The 15368-nt window shown below is 40.7% G+C and overlaps 1 protein-coding gene across 1 annotated transcript in view; it reads left to right on the plus strand.

Moving 5' to 3' along the window:
• The first annotated feature begins 12291 nt into the window (after window positions 1-12291).
• LOC147444351 (DNA repair protein RadA-like protein) overlaps window positions 12292-15368 on the plus strand; it is a 110564-nt gene continuing 107487 nt past the window's right edge. The window contains exon 1 of the mRNA XM_086526991.1: window positions 12292-13056. Coding sequence (XP_086383117.1) covers window positions 12362-13056 — 695 coding nt within the window. The 5' untranslated portion in view covers window positions 12292-12361. The remainder of the gene's footprint in view (window positions 13057-15368) is intronic.

Raw genomic sequence — 15368 nt, forward strand, 5'->3', positions numbered from 1 at the left:
TCACTAGAGATGTCATCAATGAAAACATCTTGGAATCCATTTAGGAAATTAGACAACTGTAATTCCTCTTGATTCCCTTTATTACTACTTGTGAAAACATTAGAATCATTTATAGATTTTCTAACAAAAATCATATACGCAAAAATAGAGCTTTTCATTGACTTATGAAAAGCAAGCCTATTTACCAGGGATATGGTGTTCCCCGAATCATTAGCATCTATGTACATGCTCTTTTCCCTGTAGGTGAAATAGATTCTCCTTTCAGGGAACTTCATGTTGGCAACCATGCAATTGAACCATGATGCCCCTAGGATAACATCCTCATGTTGGAGAGGAGAGATAAACAAAATTCTTCTTTGTCGACGTAGCTTTGGACATGAAGCCTCAACTTCCCAATCAAGAGAGTAACGGAGGCTTGCTATCCCTTGAAATCTTTGTCAGCAGTTACAGTATCTCCCATCTCAAAAGCTTGAATGCCCAACTTGGTGGCCAACTCCACTGATATGAAGTTGTGAGTAGAGCCAGGGTCAAACAAGATGAAGGCATCATGCTCCCTTACTTTTCCCCAAGCATAGGCAAGTGATGAGCCTTTGCAATGAGTATCCTCTTTTGGAGCTTCAACCATGGAAGCTCTAGGAGTGTCATTGAGTACATTTCTTTTGGGGCAAGAATGATAACCATGCATTTATGGTCTTTACGAGAGGCCTCTAATTCTTTGGAGAGATCTTATTTTTACCTTTGTAAGATCCTTTCTCCTTGGCCTTGTTGTTGTTGGTGTTGGCGTTGCCTCCCACCACTGTGCTCGAGGTCCTCCCTTTTTATTTTATTGCTCCACATTTTCGGCCCCTTCATCTTGCATTTCATTTGCAGCTCCTTTATTTATTGTAACTTCAAGAAACACCTTCAATTGATTATTGGTTATTGAGATTTGGTTCCACACTTGAGTTTCCATCTTGGTTTGGTTGGTTCTTGGTCTACAACAACCACTAAATGATTAATTATAACTCCCTAGGGCTTGAACATTCAAATATTGCAGGCACAACACCCATTAAAATCCACATTATTGACTTTTGCCATGCACCCTCCGCAAATCAAACATGAACACAAAGATATACAATATCAAAATTCCAATACAATGTGAGTCTCTTAAATCCATAGCTAAATTTGATTGCAATATGAACATTCAACACTTTACCTCTTCCAAGAGCAAGTTTTTGAACATTGTTGAATTTAAGCCAATCCATACTTGCGGCCTACATTGATATAATTCATTGGATTCAAGTTCTCCAAGCCGTTGATTAGCAGCTTACAAATGACTCTTTTGAAGGTACTAATACCAATTTCTTTTGTTGTTGAATATATAGAGCTTGCTAAAATAAGAGATAATGAATAAAGAATCCTTGTAATTTCAAAAGAAAAAAGCTCAAATAAGTCATTCATGGAAAAAATACACTAAAAACACACACTTTGCAAGATTTGGCACTTACACAAGGATCCTTTGTCAACATTGAAAATGTGTGACCCTTGATAAGCCTTACATATACCCCTTGCATTGCACTACATTGGCACCATGTAAAGTAGATTTCTATTCCATTGTAATTCTTTTGTAGCTATGAGAAAGCACACTAATTACTTGCATAGTTTTGAGAGAGAGAGAGTGTGTGTGTGTGTGTGTGTGTGTGTGTGTGTGTGTGTGAGAGAGAGAGAGAGAGAGAGGAAGGAGATGTTTGAGCAATTGTGAAAAGAGATCTTGAAAGGGATAGGGTGCTAGAGTAGGGAAGTTGATGCTACACATAAAGAAAGAGTTTATAGAACCCGAAAGAGAGATGAAAGATTGGCAAGAGAGCAAAAGTGGGGTATGGAACTTTGATAAGGTTGCAAATCTAGAAGGAGATATTGGAGCTATAAAGAGGTTGAAAATCTAGAAGGAGATGTTGTAGCTATGGAGAAAGAGGTCACAAATCTAAAAGGAGATGTTATAGCTATGGAGGAGGAGATTGCAAATTTAGAAGGAGATATTACAAAGTTGAAATGATGTGTGGTAGGCCACTCTACAAAAAGGTGCCCTAGCATGAGAATAGGAGGAGAGAGAGATGTCCGAGTGTTTTAGAGAAAGAATGGAGATAAAGACTACAGATTTGTACTTTTCAACAATTGAGGAAAGAGAAAGAGAACTTTGAAAAAAATTGGAGGGGGGAAAAAGAATAAGAGAGAAAAGATAAAGAATAAGAGAGGTAATCTTTTAATATTCAAAAATTGAAAAAGTACTTTTAAGGGGAAAGTAACTTCAACCACATCTCATAAAATCTATATATATTCTTCAAGAAAAAAGCAATAGTATCTTTACATAAGCATGTCTAAGCTATCTACCCCACCATTCTAGCCTTTGGTCAAAGCTTGACCAGGTTTTAAGTATTTCCTTATATTGCGAAATAAAGAGGCCCTCCTATACCTCATTCTCTTCCTAATGGTGATACATGTCTCCATTTTCAAGCCCTTGCATGTGTTTATTGACTTCTTCCATGATGAGGAGTTCAGGAAGACTGCAACTATGCTTCTCTGCAAGGTAGAAAATTGCCTTGATTTTCTAGATGATTCCTGGGATGTTTATGATTTTGATGGCATCTTGTGCAAGGTGGATAAAATTCTATTGTGTGTAAGTGCATGATAAGGTCTCAAAACTTTATAGATTCTTTCAATTACATGTGGTGGCATCAAGTGATTCATGGTCATTTGGTTGCTATGGAGTAGAATTTGTCTGATGACATTAATAATTGTTACCATATACATGTGATAGTGATGTGTGTGAATACACTTAGGACAGTCGGGGCATTTTTTCCCTCACTAGGAGGTTTTATCCCTCGTGCATTGTATATGCGCCCATCATTCTAGGGCTATCTATCTATCTTTCCATTGCACACTAAGTAAAACACTCTCTGTTATGTGCCTTGAACTTCCTTCGTCTTCTCCAAGAAGTGTGCGTTTTCCTACAACCCTAATTCCAACAATTGATATCAGAGCAGGTTGCATCCTCTCTGGCTTAGTCGCCAGCGGCTCCAGCACACGCCTGCTCACTTTCTCCGATTTCAGTGATTTTGGTGAGCGTTCGCAGGTGGACAAAATTTTTGGGTGTGCTCCTAGAGCTCAGTCTACTCATATTTTTTATTCGGCCTCCATTTCCACTACATGCAATACTGCACAGGCTATTTTGTCATTTTGTGCAAAATTTATGTCCAGTGCCGTTTTTTGCATCCTTATAGTCTTCTACAATTTGTGCTATATAGCACGTGTTGTTCCCGCTTCGTTTCTCCTCTTTTCGGGCAGTTTTCACATCAAATGCAGCATTTACCATGACTGACAACAACACAGATGTGTTCAAGATGTTTGTTGATGAGGACAGATTGGATGGGGACAATTACCCTATGTGGGCTTACGTGATGCAACATGTTCTTGTGTCAAAGGGAGTCTAGAATATTGTGTAGGGCATTGATGTACGTCTTGGTTCTGAGGATGTAGGCGATGTTGAGGATGTTGCAGGTCTTGCTGCAAGGATTGCTGCTATTAGAGTTTTGCCTATGACAAAACAAGCTCGTTGGAATGTAAAGGATGCGTAGGCTCATGCGTTGATTGTGTTTTCTGTGAAGTGCACCATTACTCCTCACATTTGTTCAGCAAAATTTGTAAAACATGCTTGGGATATTCTGGATGGTCTTTATGCAAGCCACAATGAGGCAAAAATTACATTGCTCCGTAAAGAGTTGGAGTCAAAGATTTTGCATGAGGAAGATGATATGGACACTTTCCTTGCTGGTGTCAAGGATATCAATGAGCAACTTATTTCTATAGGTGAAGTCATTTCTGACAGTTTCCTTGTGCAGACTGTTCTTGATGTCTTACCAGGTTCTTACCATACTTTTGCTAGTACTTGGAGAATTATGACCCAAGGAAATCCTGAAGTTGTTAAGTTTGATGCATTATGCACATTGCTGTTGCAAAAGTTACTTTCTGGAAAAAATGGGACTAGACAGTGTGCAATTGAATAGGCTTTTATTGCTGCTCAAAGAAAGGGTGGTAAAACAGCAATGCAGCCACGTCTTATGGTTCTTCTACGAGTGAAAAACACACGTTCCTAATGCTTTTGTTGGCAGCAATTCGTCTCGAAATCCTAATGATAAGGGAAAAAATAAGATGTGTTGCCATTATTGTAAAGCTTATGATCACTTGATCAAGCAGTGTCCTAAGTTGAAGGCTAAAGAGGCTAAGAAGAAAGAGGGTTCCACTGCAAATATTAGTTCCACTGCAATTGCAGCTATTGTTGAGTCTTCAGTGAAAGGAGACTGTGATGATGATGTTGATGCAGAATGGGCTTTTAGTGCAAAGTGTACCTATAATCTTGCTATCCATGATGCATGCATGTCAGTTGCTGCAGATTCACATGTGTTGTATTTTGACAGTGGTGCTACAAAGCACATTACCTCACATCATGATTTGTTCACCTCTCTTGAGTATGTCCCTCATGGGAATTCGGTTACTTGTGCCAACAATGCCTCTTATCTCGAGGTTGGAAAGATTGTGCTTACTGCTACAAATGGTAGTCCTTTCACACTTGTTGATGTTTTATGTACGTGGGATCAAGAAGAATCTTTTGTTTGTATTTGCACTTGCTAGACTTGGTCTTGTAGTCAAATTTGTGGATGATAGATGTACAATACATGATCTCAATTTCGGTGATGAAATTGTTACTTATGAAATTTTATGCCGTGGCTTGTATAAGCTCACTTTGTATGACAAGTGTGGGCAAAATTTTGCAAATGCAGTTTTGGATTCAAAGGTTATTTCATATGCAAAATTGTGGCATGCACGTTTTGGCCATTTGAATTTTGCTAGTTTGCTGCGTTTGTAGAAATATGATATGGTTGCTTCTTTACTGCCTCTTGAAGCACCTATCAAACATGTTTGTGAAGGCTATATTTTGGGTAAGATGCAGCATGCTAAGTTTCCAAAGGATGGTTCTGTTAGGGCCACATGCAGGTTGTAGCTTGTGCATAGTGATGTTTGTGGGCCCATGTAAACTCCATCCTTGGAAAATTACCTTTACTTCGTGACTTTCATTGATGATTACTCTAGGCATGCATGGGTATTTTCGCTTAAAGTGAAGTCCAAAGTTTTTATGTGCTTCAAACAATTTATGGCTATGGCTGAAAATGTCTTGAAATGTACTATGGGCACCCTCTGTTCCGATCGAGGGGGGGAGTATATGTCTCATGAATTTAATGCTTTTTTTTCTAGTTGTGGGATAAAACACCAATGTATAGTGCCTTATATGCCTCAGCAAAATGGTGTTGTTGGAAAAACAGGTCACTTACGACAATGGCACAATGTATGGTCAAAGGTCAAGCTTTGCCACATTCTTTTTGGCTTGAGGCCATTATATGTGCCACTTATGTACTAAACATGTGTCCTACAAAAGCTTTGCAGTCTATTACTCCATATGAAGCATGGCATGATAGAAAGCCTTCTATTGAGCACATGCGTGTTTTTGGCTGTTTGGCATATGCTTTGGTGCCACAAACAAAGAGCAAAAAATTGGATAAGAAGGCGACCAAATGTATTTTTGTTGGTTATAGTGCTGAAAGCAAAGGTTATAGTTGTATCATCCACAAACAAAGCGTATTCTAGTTTCACGAGATGTTGTGTTTGTGGAAGATTCTGTTCAGCCCTTGCTGTCATGTACTAGAGACAGTAATGTAAGCTCACAGGACATTTTTTACACTTTGTTGCCTCTTTTCAGTGGTGGAAGTTCGAATGTAAATTCCAATGAGGCAAATGTACAGCCTATGGGGGTTTCTGAAAATGTTACATATCAGCCTATTACTGATGTAGATGTACATGATGTACTTGATGAGGAAAGGGCTGAAAATGAGCAGGCTAGAGGTATGCCAAAATGGTTGGTGCATACATTGCATGACAGTAAATTGGATGCACCTTTGTCTAGTCGTACTCATTCAGGCTCTTGCCATGCATCTTATGCGTGAGATTGTTATGCTTTGGCTGTGTCTAGCCTACATGGCTGCCATGCAATTAGAATATGATGCACTTATACAAAATGACAAATGGACTTTATGTGATTTGCCTCCTGGCAAAAAGGCCATTGGTACAAAGTGGGTTTACAATTTGAAACACAAGTCGGATGTGAGATTGATCGCTATAAGGCTCGACTTGTGGCAAAGGGTTATGCACAACAAAAAGGCATAGATTATGAAGATACTTTTGCTTCCTCTTGTTGTACGGATGATCCTGGCTCCACATTTGGCAAAGGCTTCTGCATATGCCACATTCTCCTTTTGCAAGGTAAGCGTACCCTGAAGGGAGATAACTATGATACTTTCATTTCTGGATTGCAACATCCTCACAAAGGTATCGATTGGCACTTGCCAGAAGAACATAGGGCTGAGTTTCAAAACATTACACACTACCAAGGATGATGACTCCAAAAGCTCATGAGGGGGGGAGGTTCTAGATGTGTAATGATTTTATAAGCTTCCAAAATCCCACCTCCTTCTACCACTGCTTGAGGCAATACTGTTGATGCAGTCTCCAACGCAAAGAACTTTCTTGAATGGTGACATATTTGAGGAAGTTTATGTAAGGGGTATCGCCAAAGCCAAACAGCTAAGTAGAGAAAAAGATGAGATTGAGAAGCGTCTGGACCACTACCTTAAACACCGTAGGAAAATTGATGACGTAGCCTCACGGTTGTTTCAAGAAAGGACAAGAGGATAAGGTGTGCAAATGTAACAAAGCTTTGTATGGGTTGAAGCAATCTCCTCATGCTTGGTATGAGAAGGCTGAAAGTCATTTGGTCAAACAAGGCTTTCGTAACAATCCAACAGAAAACACATTGTATGTAAAGCGTGAGGGTGATGTACTTCTCATTGTGGTTCTTTATGTAGATGATTTGTTGATCACTAGACCAAATGAGAGACATATTGCTGAATTTAAGGCTAATTTGAATGCTACTTTCAAGATGAAAGATTTGGGGTTGTTGCATCATTACTTGGGCATACGGTTTAAGCAGTGTGATAGTGGTATTGCCTTGTGTCAGAAAAGTTACATAGAGACATTGCTATGTAAGTTTGGACTTGAGGATTGCAAACCTATTTCCACTCCCATGGAAACAGGTTTGAAGTTAAGTCTACATGATGCTGGTGCTCCTGCAGATGTCACTCTTTACCAAATTGTTGCTGGCTGCCCCATTTATGTATGCAACACGAGGCCGGATATTCAGTTTGCAGTCTCATAGGTCAACAAATTTATGCATAGCCCATGGTCTAAGCATTGGCAGGCGATTGTCAAGAGGATTTTTCGCTACCTTAGTGGCACATTACATCTTGGCTTGTTTTATCCCAAGGGGGGATCATTGCCGCTAGAGTTACATGCTTTTTCGGACTCAGATTGGGTCGGTTGTTTTGACACGCGAGTGTCCACAAGTGGTTTTTGTTTCATGCTTGGCAGTTCATGTATATCATGGTTGAGCAAGAAGCAACATACTGTGGCCACTTCTAGTTGTGAGGCTGGGTACAGGGCAGTCTTCACAACTACGGTTGAGTGTGTATGGCTCAGATGCCTTATGGATGATTTGGGTGTTGGACAGGACATTGCCAACACTATCTACGCTAACAGGCATAGCGCATTGGCAGTTGCGAGGAACCCAATTTTTCATGCTCGCACAAAGCACATTGAGGTGCATTACCACTATGTCAGGGAGAGGCTCTACGTAGGAGACATCATCTTGGCTTATGTGCCAACCCATTACAACCTTGCAGATCTTTTCACAAAGGCATTGTCTCGTGAGAAGTTCGAAGCTTTCCACAAAGATTTGGGCTTACTCCCCTTTGTGGACTGATCGTGTCCTCAGGGCATGGCACTTCCCTTTTCTCATGTGCCAGCTCTTGTTCATCGCATCACTCCAAGGGGGATTTCTTACCATATACATGCGGTAGTGATGTGTGTGAACACACTTAGGACTGCCATGGTATTTTTTCCCTCATTAGGAGGTTTTTCCCCCGTGCATTGTATATACTCCCATCATTCTAGGGCTATCTATCTATCTTTCCATTGCACACTAAGTAAAACACTTTCTGTTGTGTGCCTTGAGCTTTCTTCGTCTTCTCCAAGCTGTATGTGTTTTCTTGCAACCCTAATTCCAACAATAATCCTTTAAGGATGCTTGAGGTATGGTGTGGACATGACTTGATGATTGAGCATTTAGCAGTCTAAAAGGCATGAAAAAGATATGTCCTGAAGGTTGTCTTGTGAATATCTTTTGGTACGGTTTGTATTTAGTGATAGCCACTTTTGAGGTCTATTCTACTAAAGTAGATAGAACCTTGTAGCTTATCGGAAAAAATCCTCAATCCTTGGGGCGAGAAATCTATTCGTTACTGTTAATCTATTTAATGCACGACAGTCTACACACATCCTATATGTACCATCCTTTTTGTGCACTAATAAAACATGAGAACAAAATGGTGAAGAGCTAGGTATTATCGTTCTCTTGTGTACAAGCTCATTAACTTGCATCATAATTTCCTTTTGCTGATGATGAGACCCTATAAGGAGGCTTATTAGGAGGCAAGCTCCCTGGAATGAGATAAATCTTGTGATAAGCATCTCCCCTTTTAGGAGGCAACTCTCCTGGAATGTCATCTATGAACAATTCAACACGCTCATTTAGAAATGAATGAAGTTTTACTTTTAATGAATATTGAGAAAAGATAGAATTATTCATTGGAGCATGTTTGACAAATACCATCTAAGTAGAAATGCAATTCTTCATTGATTCGTCAAAGGAGTCATGAAATACAATGGGGATAGTACACCCTTTATTATTGACTTGAGTCGTATTCTATCCTTATGCTAAAACTTAACAAACGTTCTAGGGAAGTTGATGGAGACAACCGTATGGTCGAACTTGGTGCTCCAAGAATTACATCTTTGTTCTTTAAAATGGAGAGATTATAAAATTCTCACGATCCCTGTAGTTTCAATTTCCAATCAATGGAGTGACTGAAGACTCTGGGCCTTTAAAGGGTCCTTTTGGTGGATAGGATTATCCCATCTCATGAGAATGTATTCCCAATTTTGATGTTAATTCCACGTATACATAGTTGTGTGTGGAACGATAATAAATTAGGATTAGTGCATCATGCTCACACACTTTGCCCCATGCATAGCATAGAGGATTTCCAGGTGGTAAACCTCCCTCTTCTTGAGTAGTTGCCATCACATCTCTATTGGTCCTTCTTTGCATGCTTTTGAGGGCATGCACAATAAGAGTGACCTTGTTGATTGCATTTAAAACATCAATTATCTTTATGATAACACTCTATATCTTCAAGAGATAATCAATTTTTACCTTGGTATCCAGATTTGTCTTTGAGCTTACCACTTTTGGCAAAAGTATTTCTCTTTCTCTTTCTCCAGCAACTTGTCTCTCCCATTCTTCGGCTTGATGCCTTGTCAAAATCTTGAATTTAAAATTGCAGGCTATTATTGAACGATGGATAACCTCCAAATAGTGCAAAGTCTTGGAGTGCTGACATAATCTCTCCAATCCTTTGGGATTCCAACATAGAACTGTTGTGCTTATACTAAATTGCTTTGAGATGGAGATCCCAAAATTTCTCAATGTATTTCTGTATGTTCTCTCCATCCTCTAGTTTCACTCTTCTCCATGTTGTCAAGACTTGATTTGGAGCCCCACTTGATAGCAATTGCTTCATGATAGCAACTTTCGGTGCCCCTCCTTTGGAGCATAGAAACATGTCGGAGTTTGGAAGACTCCGAGAAATTCTTGTCTCTAAAAGCCGCATCGAATTGTTGGATGAAGCTCAACACTTTGTCAATATTTTCAAAGGTTCCATCAAAAGAAAGGAAGGCAACAATTTTTCCTCCTTCTTTGAACTTTGCAAGCGGCTAGATCTCTTCGAGGCTGCATGAGAATGCCGATGACCTATTCGCTTGGACTTTTTGGAATATCTACTATCTGAATTGGAAGAACTTTGCGATTCAAATGAGCTTGATGGTGATGAAGGGGAGGTTGATGATTTCTTCTTTCTCCACTTCTTCTCAAGTTTCTTTTCACTCTCTTGTGAATGAAGAGAGGAGTTGGAGCTTGAAGATCTCCTCTTTAGAAGGAGAAGGAGAAGGAGAAGGTGATCTTTTAGGGCAATGTCTCCTTAGGTGAACATCTTCTTTAGATGACACATGACTATCCATATCTTACATGATATTTCTCTCGTGTAACCTTGGCCTTCTTCCTTCATTTTGCATCGCTTTGAGGGCTTCATCTTCTTTCACTTAAATGCTACTTTCCCTCAATAGAATTTCCTCTTTTGGAAGTCTCCTTGAAAGACTTTGCTTGAGAATTCTCTTCGGGATCATATTATGTGTTTGAAGCTATGTTTACATCACATTTTTCTAATTAGGATTAGACATAGTACAACCTACGAGCAAAATATTGAACTTCTCATACTCCATTAGAAGTAGCATTGCCATTAATTAAGTAAAGACTAGTGAAATCAATTTCTCTCTCCTCTACATGTGGAATTTAATCCATGGTGATGGTGCTTTGCGAATCAAGAATTTGTTTATAAAGAGTTATTACTTAGTGTAAAACTATCTATTTTTCCCTTGAGAATCAAAGAGAAGCTCTTATGGATTTCACACACCCTTGGTTTAAACTCTATTGATCAATCATAATAGAGAGGAAGGTCATACCATTACCCGTTTTTAGTGAGTGAAATCCTTATGGGTTTCCTGATAGCTCAATAGTGGTAGAACCTTAGGTACCCTGTAGGGTTCACTATTAAGACTATAGCTCTCCGCGTATTTAAGCATCTACCATGTACATGTGAATAGATCTTTGTCTCCCTTATCCTAACTAATTAATAGGCTCAACCTTTCATGCTCAATCCAAGGGCTGTTCTTTCCTAGAAAAGAAAGAATAACCTTAGATACCAATGTTAGAGTATCGACAATATAACAACGAAAAAATGGAGATTAATGAGTACATCCATCACTTTATGTATAACTAAGCACGTTGTAGCATAACGTTTGCAAAGACATGTATATTTTTATTAAGATTCAATAGCAAACATGAACTGAAACACACACACACACACACACACACACACACACACACAGAGAGAGAGAGAGAGAGAGAGAGAGAGAGAGAGAGAGAGAGAGAGAGAATTCGACACTAGTTGTTGATAATCAAACTTTCTGGAGTCGATCCCTCGCCAAAAGGATTTTGTATTAATTTTTCTCTTCAATTGAAGAGCATTTGATTACTTACAATGCTAATCACACTTCTCACTAATCGAATTAGAGAGATGGAAACTCTAGAATTCGTGAACAGATTTGATATGCAATTAATCCATTAGGACTCAATCTCAAAGCCCTAAACATCTTGCGGGTGATAAGATGTACGGAGATTAAGTGCAAATTCAGGTTGGAAAAGAGGATTATAAATGTATTAAGAAGTAATATCCTGTTCTATATTATTTAACATAAGTAGTATATTTAACGAGCGAGAGAGAGAGAGAGAGAGAGAGAGAGAGAGAGATAATGAGCTTTGAGAAGAGCATGGAGACCTCCTTTTAAACTAAGGATTGCATGGAGCTTCAAGAGCCAAGAAAAGAGAAGTACAAAAAACCTCCCTTTTGCGGTTCTCAAATTGAGTTGTTGATCTCATCATTTCCAATAATAATTGAGACCCATTTTTAAGAAAAACCTTTTTTCGAGTTATTTTAAAAATACCCACACTAGGTTCTTTAGAGGCATTTTCTATTTTGTAAAACTACTCTTTTTACTTTCTCTCTTGCACGGGAGGCTTGTGAACCACATCTCATCTTTGTCCCGTAAAATTTTGATTGAATCCTTATCGAATTCATTTGGAACTTCTATAAAATGCATTCACCGTTTCGAACTCTTAAATTTTAAAATACATTTTACTACCCATTTCACATTATTAGCCCTTTTACTATTTTCTCTCACTAAAATGATCAATTTTAAAGAGAAAAATTAATAAACCAAAAATGAAATTTGATGACAAAAAGTGTAGGGACGCTCATCACATCTGGGGGAGTATGAGGCCGCCCGCTTTTGCATGAGGTCAGAAGCCACCCTCTCTCAACACATCTTTTTGTGCCAGATCGGCACGATCTCATGTAGTGGTGGCTTCCTTCCGGGCCCAAGTTAGTTGACAGCTCCATTTCAAAGGGCGGACGCCCATTCTTGGCCAGGAGCCCCAAAAAAAACTCCAGCATGCTATTTTGCGCGGCATAGAGAAGAACCAATGTACAAATGCATGGCGTTAGCAGCGCAGAAGGCGCAGGACTTCAACATGAGAAGTCGTTTCCTCGCTGGCACACGCGTAACTCATTCTTTGAATACCCTAATCACATCCAGAAGAAACTGCTTCTGCCAGCCTATCAGAAGTTTTCTTGAATCCAAAGCATCTTCCTCCTCTACCAAACATGCTCCTCTACATCAGTCTTGCTGCCACACATGGCCCCAAAGGTGGTTTCATTCTGTATCCACCTCTGAAAATCAGTCTCTTCGCGGATGCCGCTGCTTCTCTTCCAGCTTTAATGCAGATGCTGGTAGCATGGGCATAACTGCTGGTTCTTTGAAGAAGAAGACAAAGGTACGCACCTTTTATGTTTGTGAGCACTGTGGCGAGTCGTATGGGCAGTGGTGGGGTAAGTGCAACAGCTGCAAGATGCAAGGCACCTTGAGGAAAATCACTCAAAGATTGGAAGAGGGTGGAGGAGCTGGTTTAAGAGCTGCAGAGGGGGCCAACATCGGTCTTTTTCCTCAAGACCACTCTGCTCCACTAGCTCAACAGCCTTCTGAATCAGCTCAAAACAGTTCTAGGTCTTCCAAGCCCCTTTTAGGAAAGTCTTGGTTGAGAGTGGGATCTATTCTTGGTCCCCAGCGCCTTACCGATGTGTTAAAAGGCATTACAACTTCTCAGTGGAGGATGCCATTGTAAGTTAATTATGGTCAATCTTATCATTTTATGTCCACGCATATGTTTGAACTAACATTTACACGCGCACATATTTGCATATATCACATTGTTGTGCTCGCTTGGTCAGCTGTTGGTCACGCGTTCCTTTGTGGGGTTTGTAGTTGTAAGTTTGGGTTTTACTTTGTGGAGGACATCTACGGCTTGGAAAGAGAATGGTACGAGCTAGTATGTTCAATGTTTAGGAGCTTATGAAGAGATCTTGCACCGATGGTTTCTAACATGGACATTTTTTTTGATAACCGGCTTTCACAAATCAATTGTTGTCATGTATGAGTTGATGCTTCATTTGCTGAGTGGTTCATAGCATTACAAGCTAAATTGGCTTCTAAATTAGGGTTAAGGTACAGAGAGGAGGTCTTATATTCTTAGCCATTAGGATGAGCTTGTGAGATATGTCCAACAGTCAATTAGATCCATAGGTTAGGCTGGTTGTGAGAGTCCTATCAGTAAGCGTGTGCTGATTTGTGACCAAATCATGTGATGACCGCCCTTGGACTATAGTCCCTTGGCAATGTTTGCCCAAACACCAAAGCTTGGGTGTGGATGCAAGTCCTTGAGGTGTCGGGCTAGGCCAGAGTAACTAAAAGCTCCTTGGTTTAGGGGTGAGCCAGTGTCTCGGATATGAGTTGGATGTCCATTCCTAATGTTGTCTTTTGTTGTGTTTGACTTGTGGCATGTCACGTGTGTAGGCTAGATCATAGGGGAACATCAACATTGGACGAGCCACTTCTTGCTCTCTTACATGGGGCATGGCGACTTACACAAAACCATTAGTGTCATGAGGCCATTAGGTCTAGCTTGACCTCTCCACTCTCCTCCCACGTAAGGTGGTATTAGTAGGAGAAATGGACCTTAGGGACAACGACCTTCATATTTCTATGCATGCCAATTTTATGGGTTGTGGGTGGTCAGGAGGGGAATCAAGCAAACCTCTTGTGCAGCCAAGGGGAATGTGCATCCATTTGGGGACACTTCAGCATACCATTTGTGTGGTGACGCAAGAAGGGGGTGTGGTACGAGTGAAGAGCATTTGGTGCGATCAAGGGAGTAGTAGTAGTGTGGGCTTTCGGAAGATGCTGGGCATGGGAGAGGAGTAGAGGAGCTGATAGAAGCAAGCTTTAGCTGATTACCCTTATGCTAGTGATCTCTACGAAAACATTTCATAAAATCGCATGACTCGTTCTCCGGTGGCTAGCATTTTTTTATAACGCAAAGGCTCCAAAATCCCAGTGATTTATAAAAGTAGGGGCTAAAACTGAAAAAAAAGGGGCCCATAGGTGGAAACTAGTGGCACAGGGTATTTAAAATAAATATCCCCCACCTAGGGCCACCAAGAGGCAAACTATATACACCGCAAGCAGTATAGGGTGGGAAAAACAATGGCGGAAACAGGCCAAAATTGAGAATACTACCTCACATAGGCCGGGCACAGCCACAAAATAGCCCACACTCCCTATGATGAGCCCTTGGGAGATTTTGGGGCACTAGCAGCTTTGCCGTTACCGGCCAGAGAGGTAACTGTAATTGGCGTCCTTGAGTGTCAACATTGGCTTGCACATCTAGTAGCAAATCCAACATGCTTGAATCCTGGAGAGTAACCCATATGGCATAGCCACTAGGGTATCTCCACCATCTCGTTTGGGGCATCAAATAAAGGGCCATGTTCTCCGAGGAAATGTTCTTCCCAATTTGCAGTATCTCTTGCCATTGTGAGTGCATCTTGTTGATGTGAACCCTCATGGAAGTAGCTCGAGCTCCATCCAGGTTGACAAACTGCAATCGCTAAGCAAAACCCTTCGTAGGGGTCACATGCTCATGGATAGACTCCAAATGATCCCAAATCTACTTGGCACCTTGCCATTGCCTGCCCATGCTCCAAGATCTGTGGGGTACAATTCAAGATGATAAAGGATGACACTCGAGCATTGACACACTCCCAAAGTGAGTCTTTGGGGCTTTTGTGTTGCGGAGACAGTTGAGACGATTGCTCTCTTGGACGATTGGAGCGAGGAGAATGGAGCCAAGAGAGGGGTCGTGTTGAGCCTTAGGAGCGGCTTGGCATGGAGATCTATAGGACGGGCAGTGCTAAGCTTTGAGCGGCCAATTGGTGGGAGTTTCGAGCGGTTTGGAGCTTGGAGCTCCAGAGAGGGATAGTAGAGGGTGCGGAGTAGCTTGGGAGAAGCAAAACTTGGAGCTCTAGAGAGGGACAGGCAGAGCAGCTTGAGAGCATTTCGAAGCTCAAAATTTTGGGCAAAGCTCCATGGATTGA

The sequence above is a fragment of the Adiantum capillus-veneris genome, chromosome 13, assembly GCF_014529385.1.
Source record: "Adiantum capillus-veneris isolate H3 chromosome 13, ASM1452938v2, whole genome shotgun sequence".
NCBI classification, from domain to species: domain Eukaryota; kingdom Viridiplantae; phylum Streptophyta; class Polypodiopsida; order Polypodiales; family Pteridaceae; genus Adiantum; species Adiantum capillus-veneris.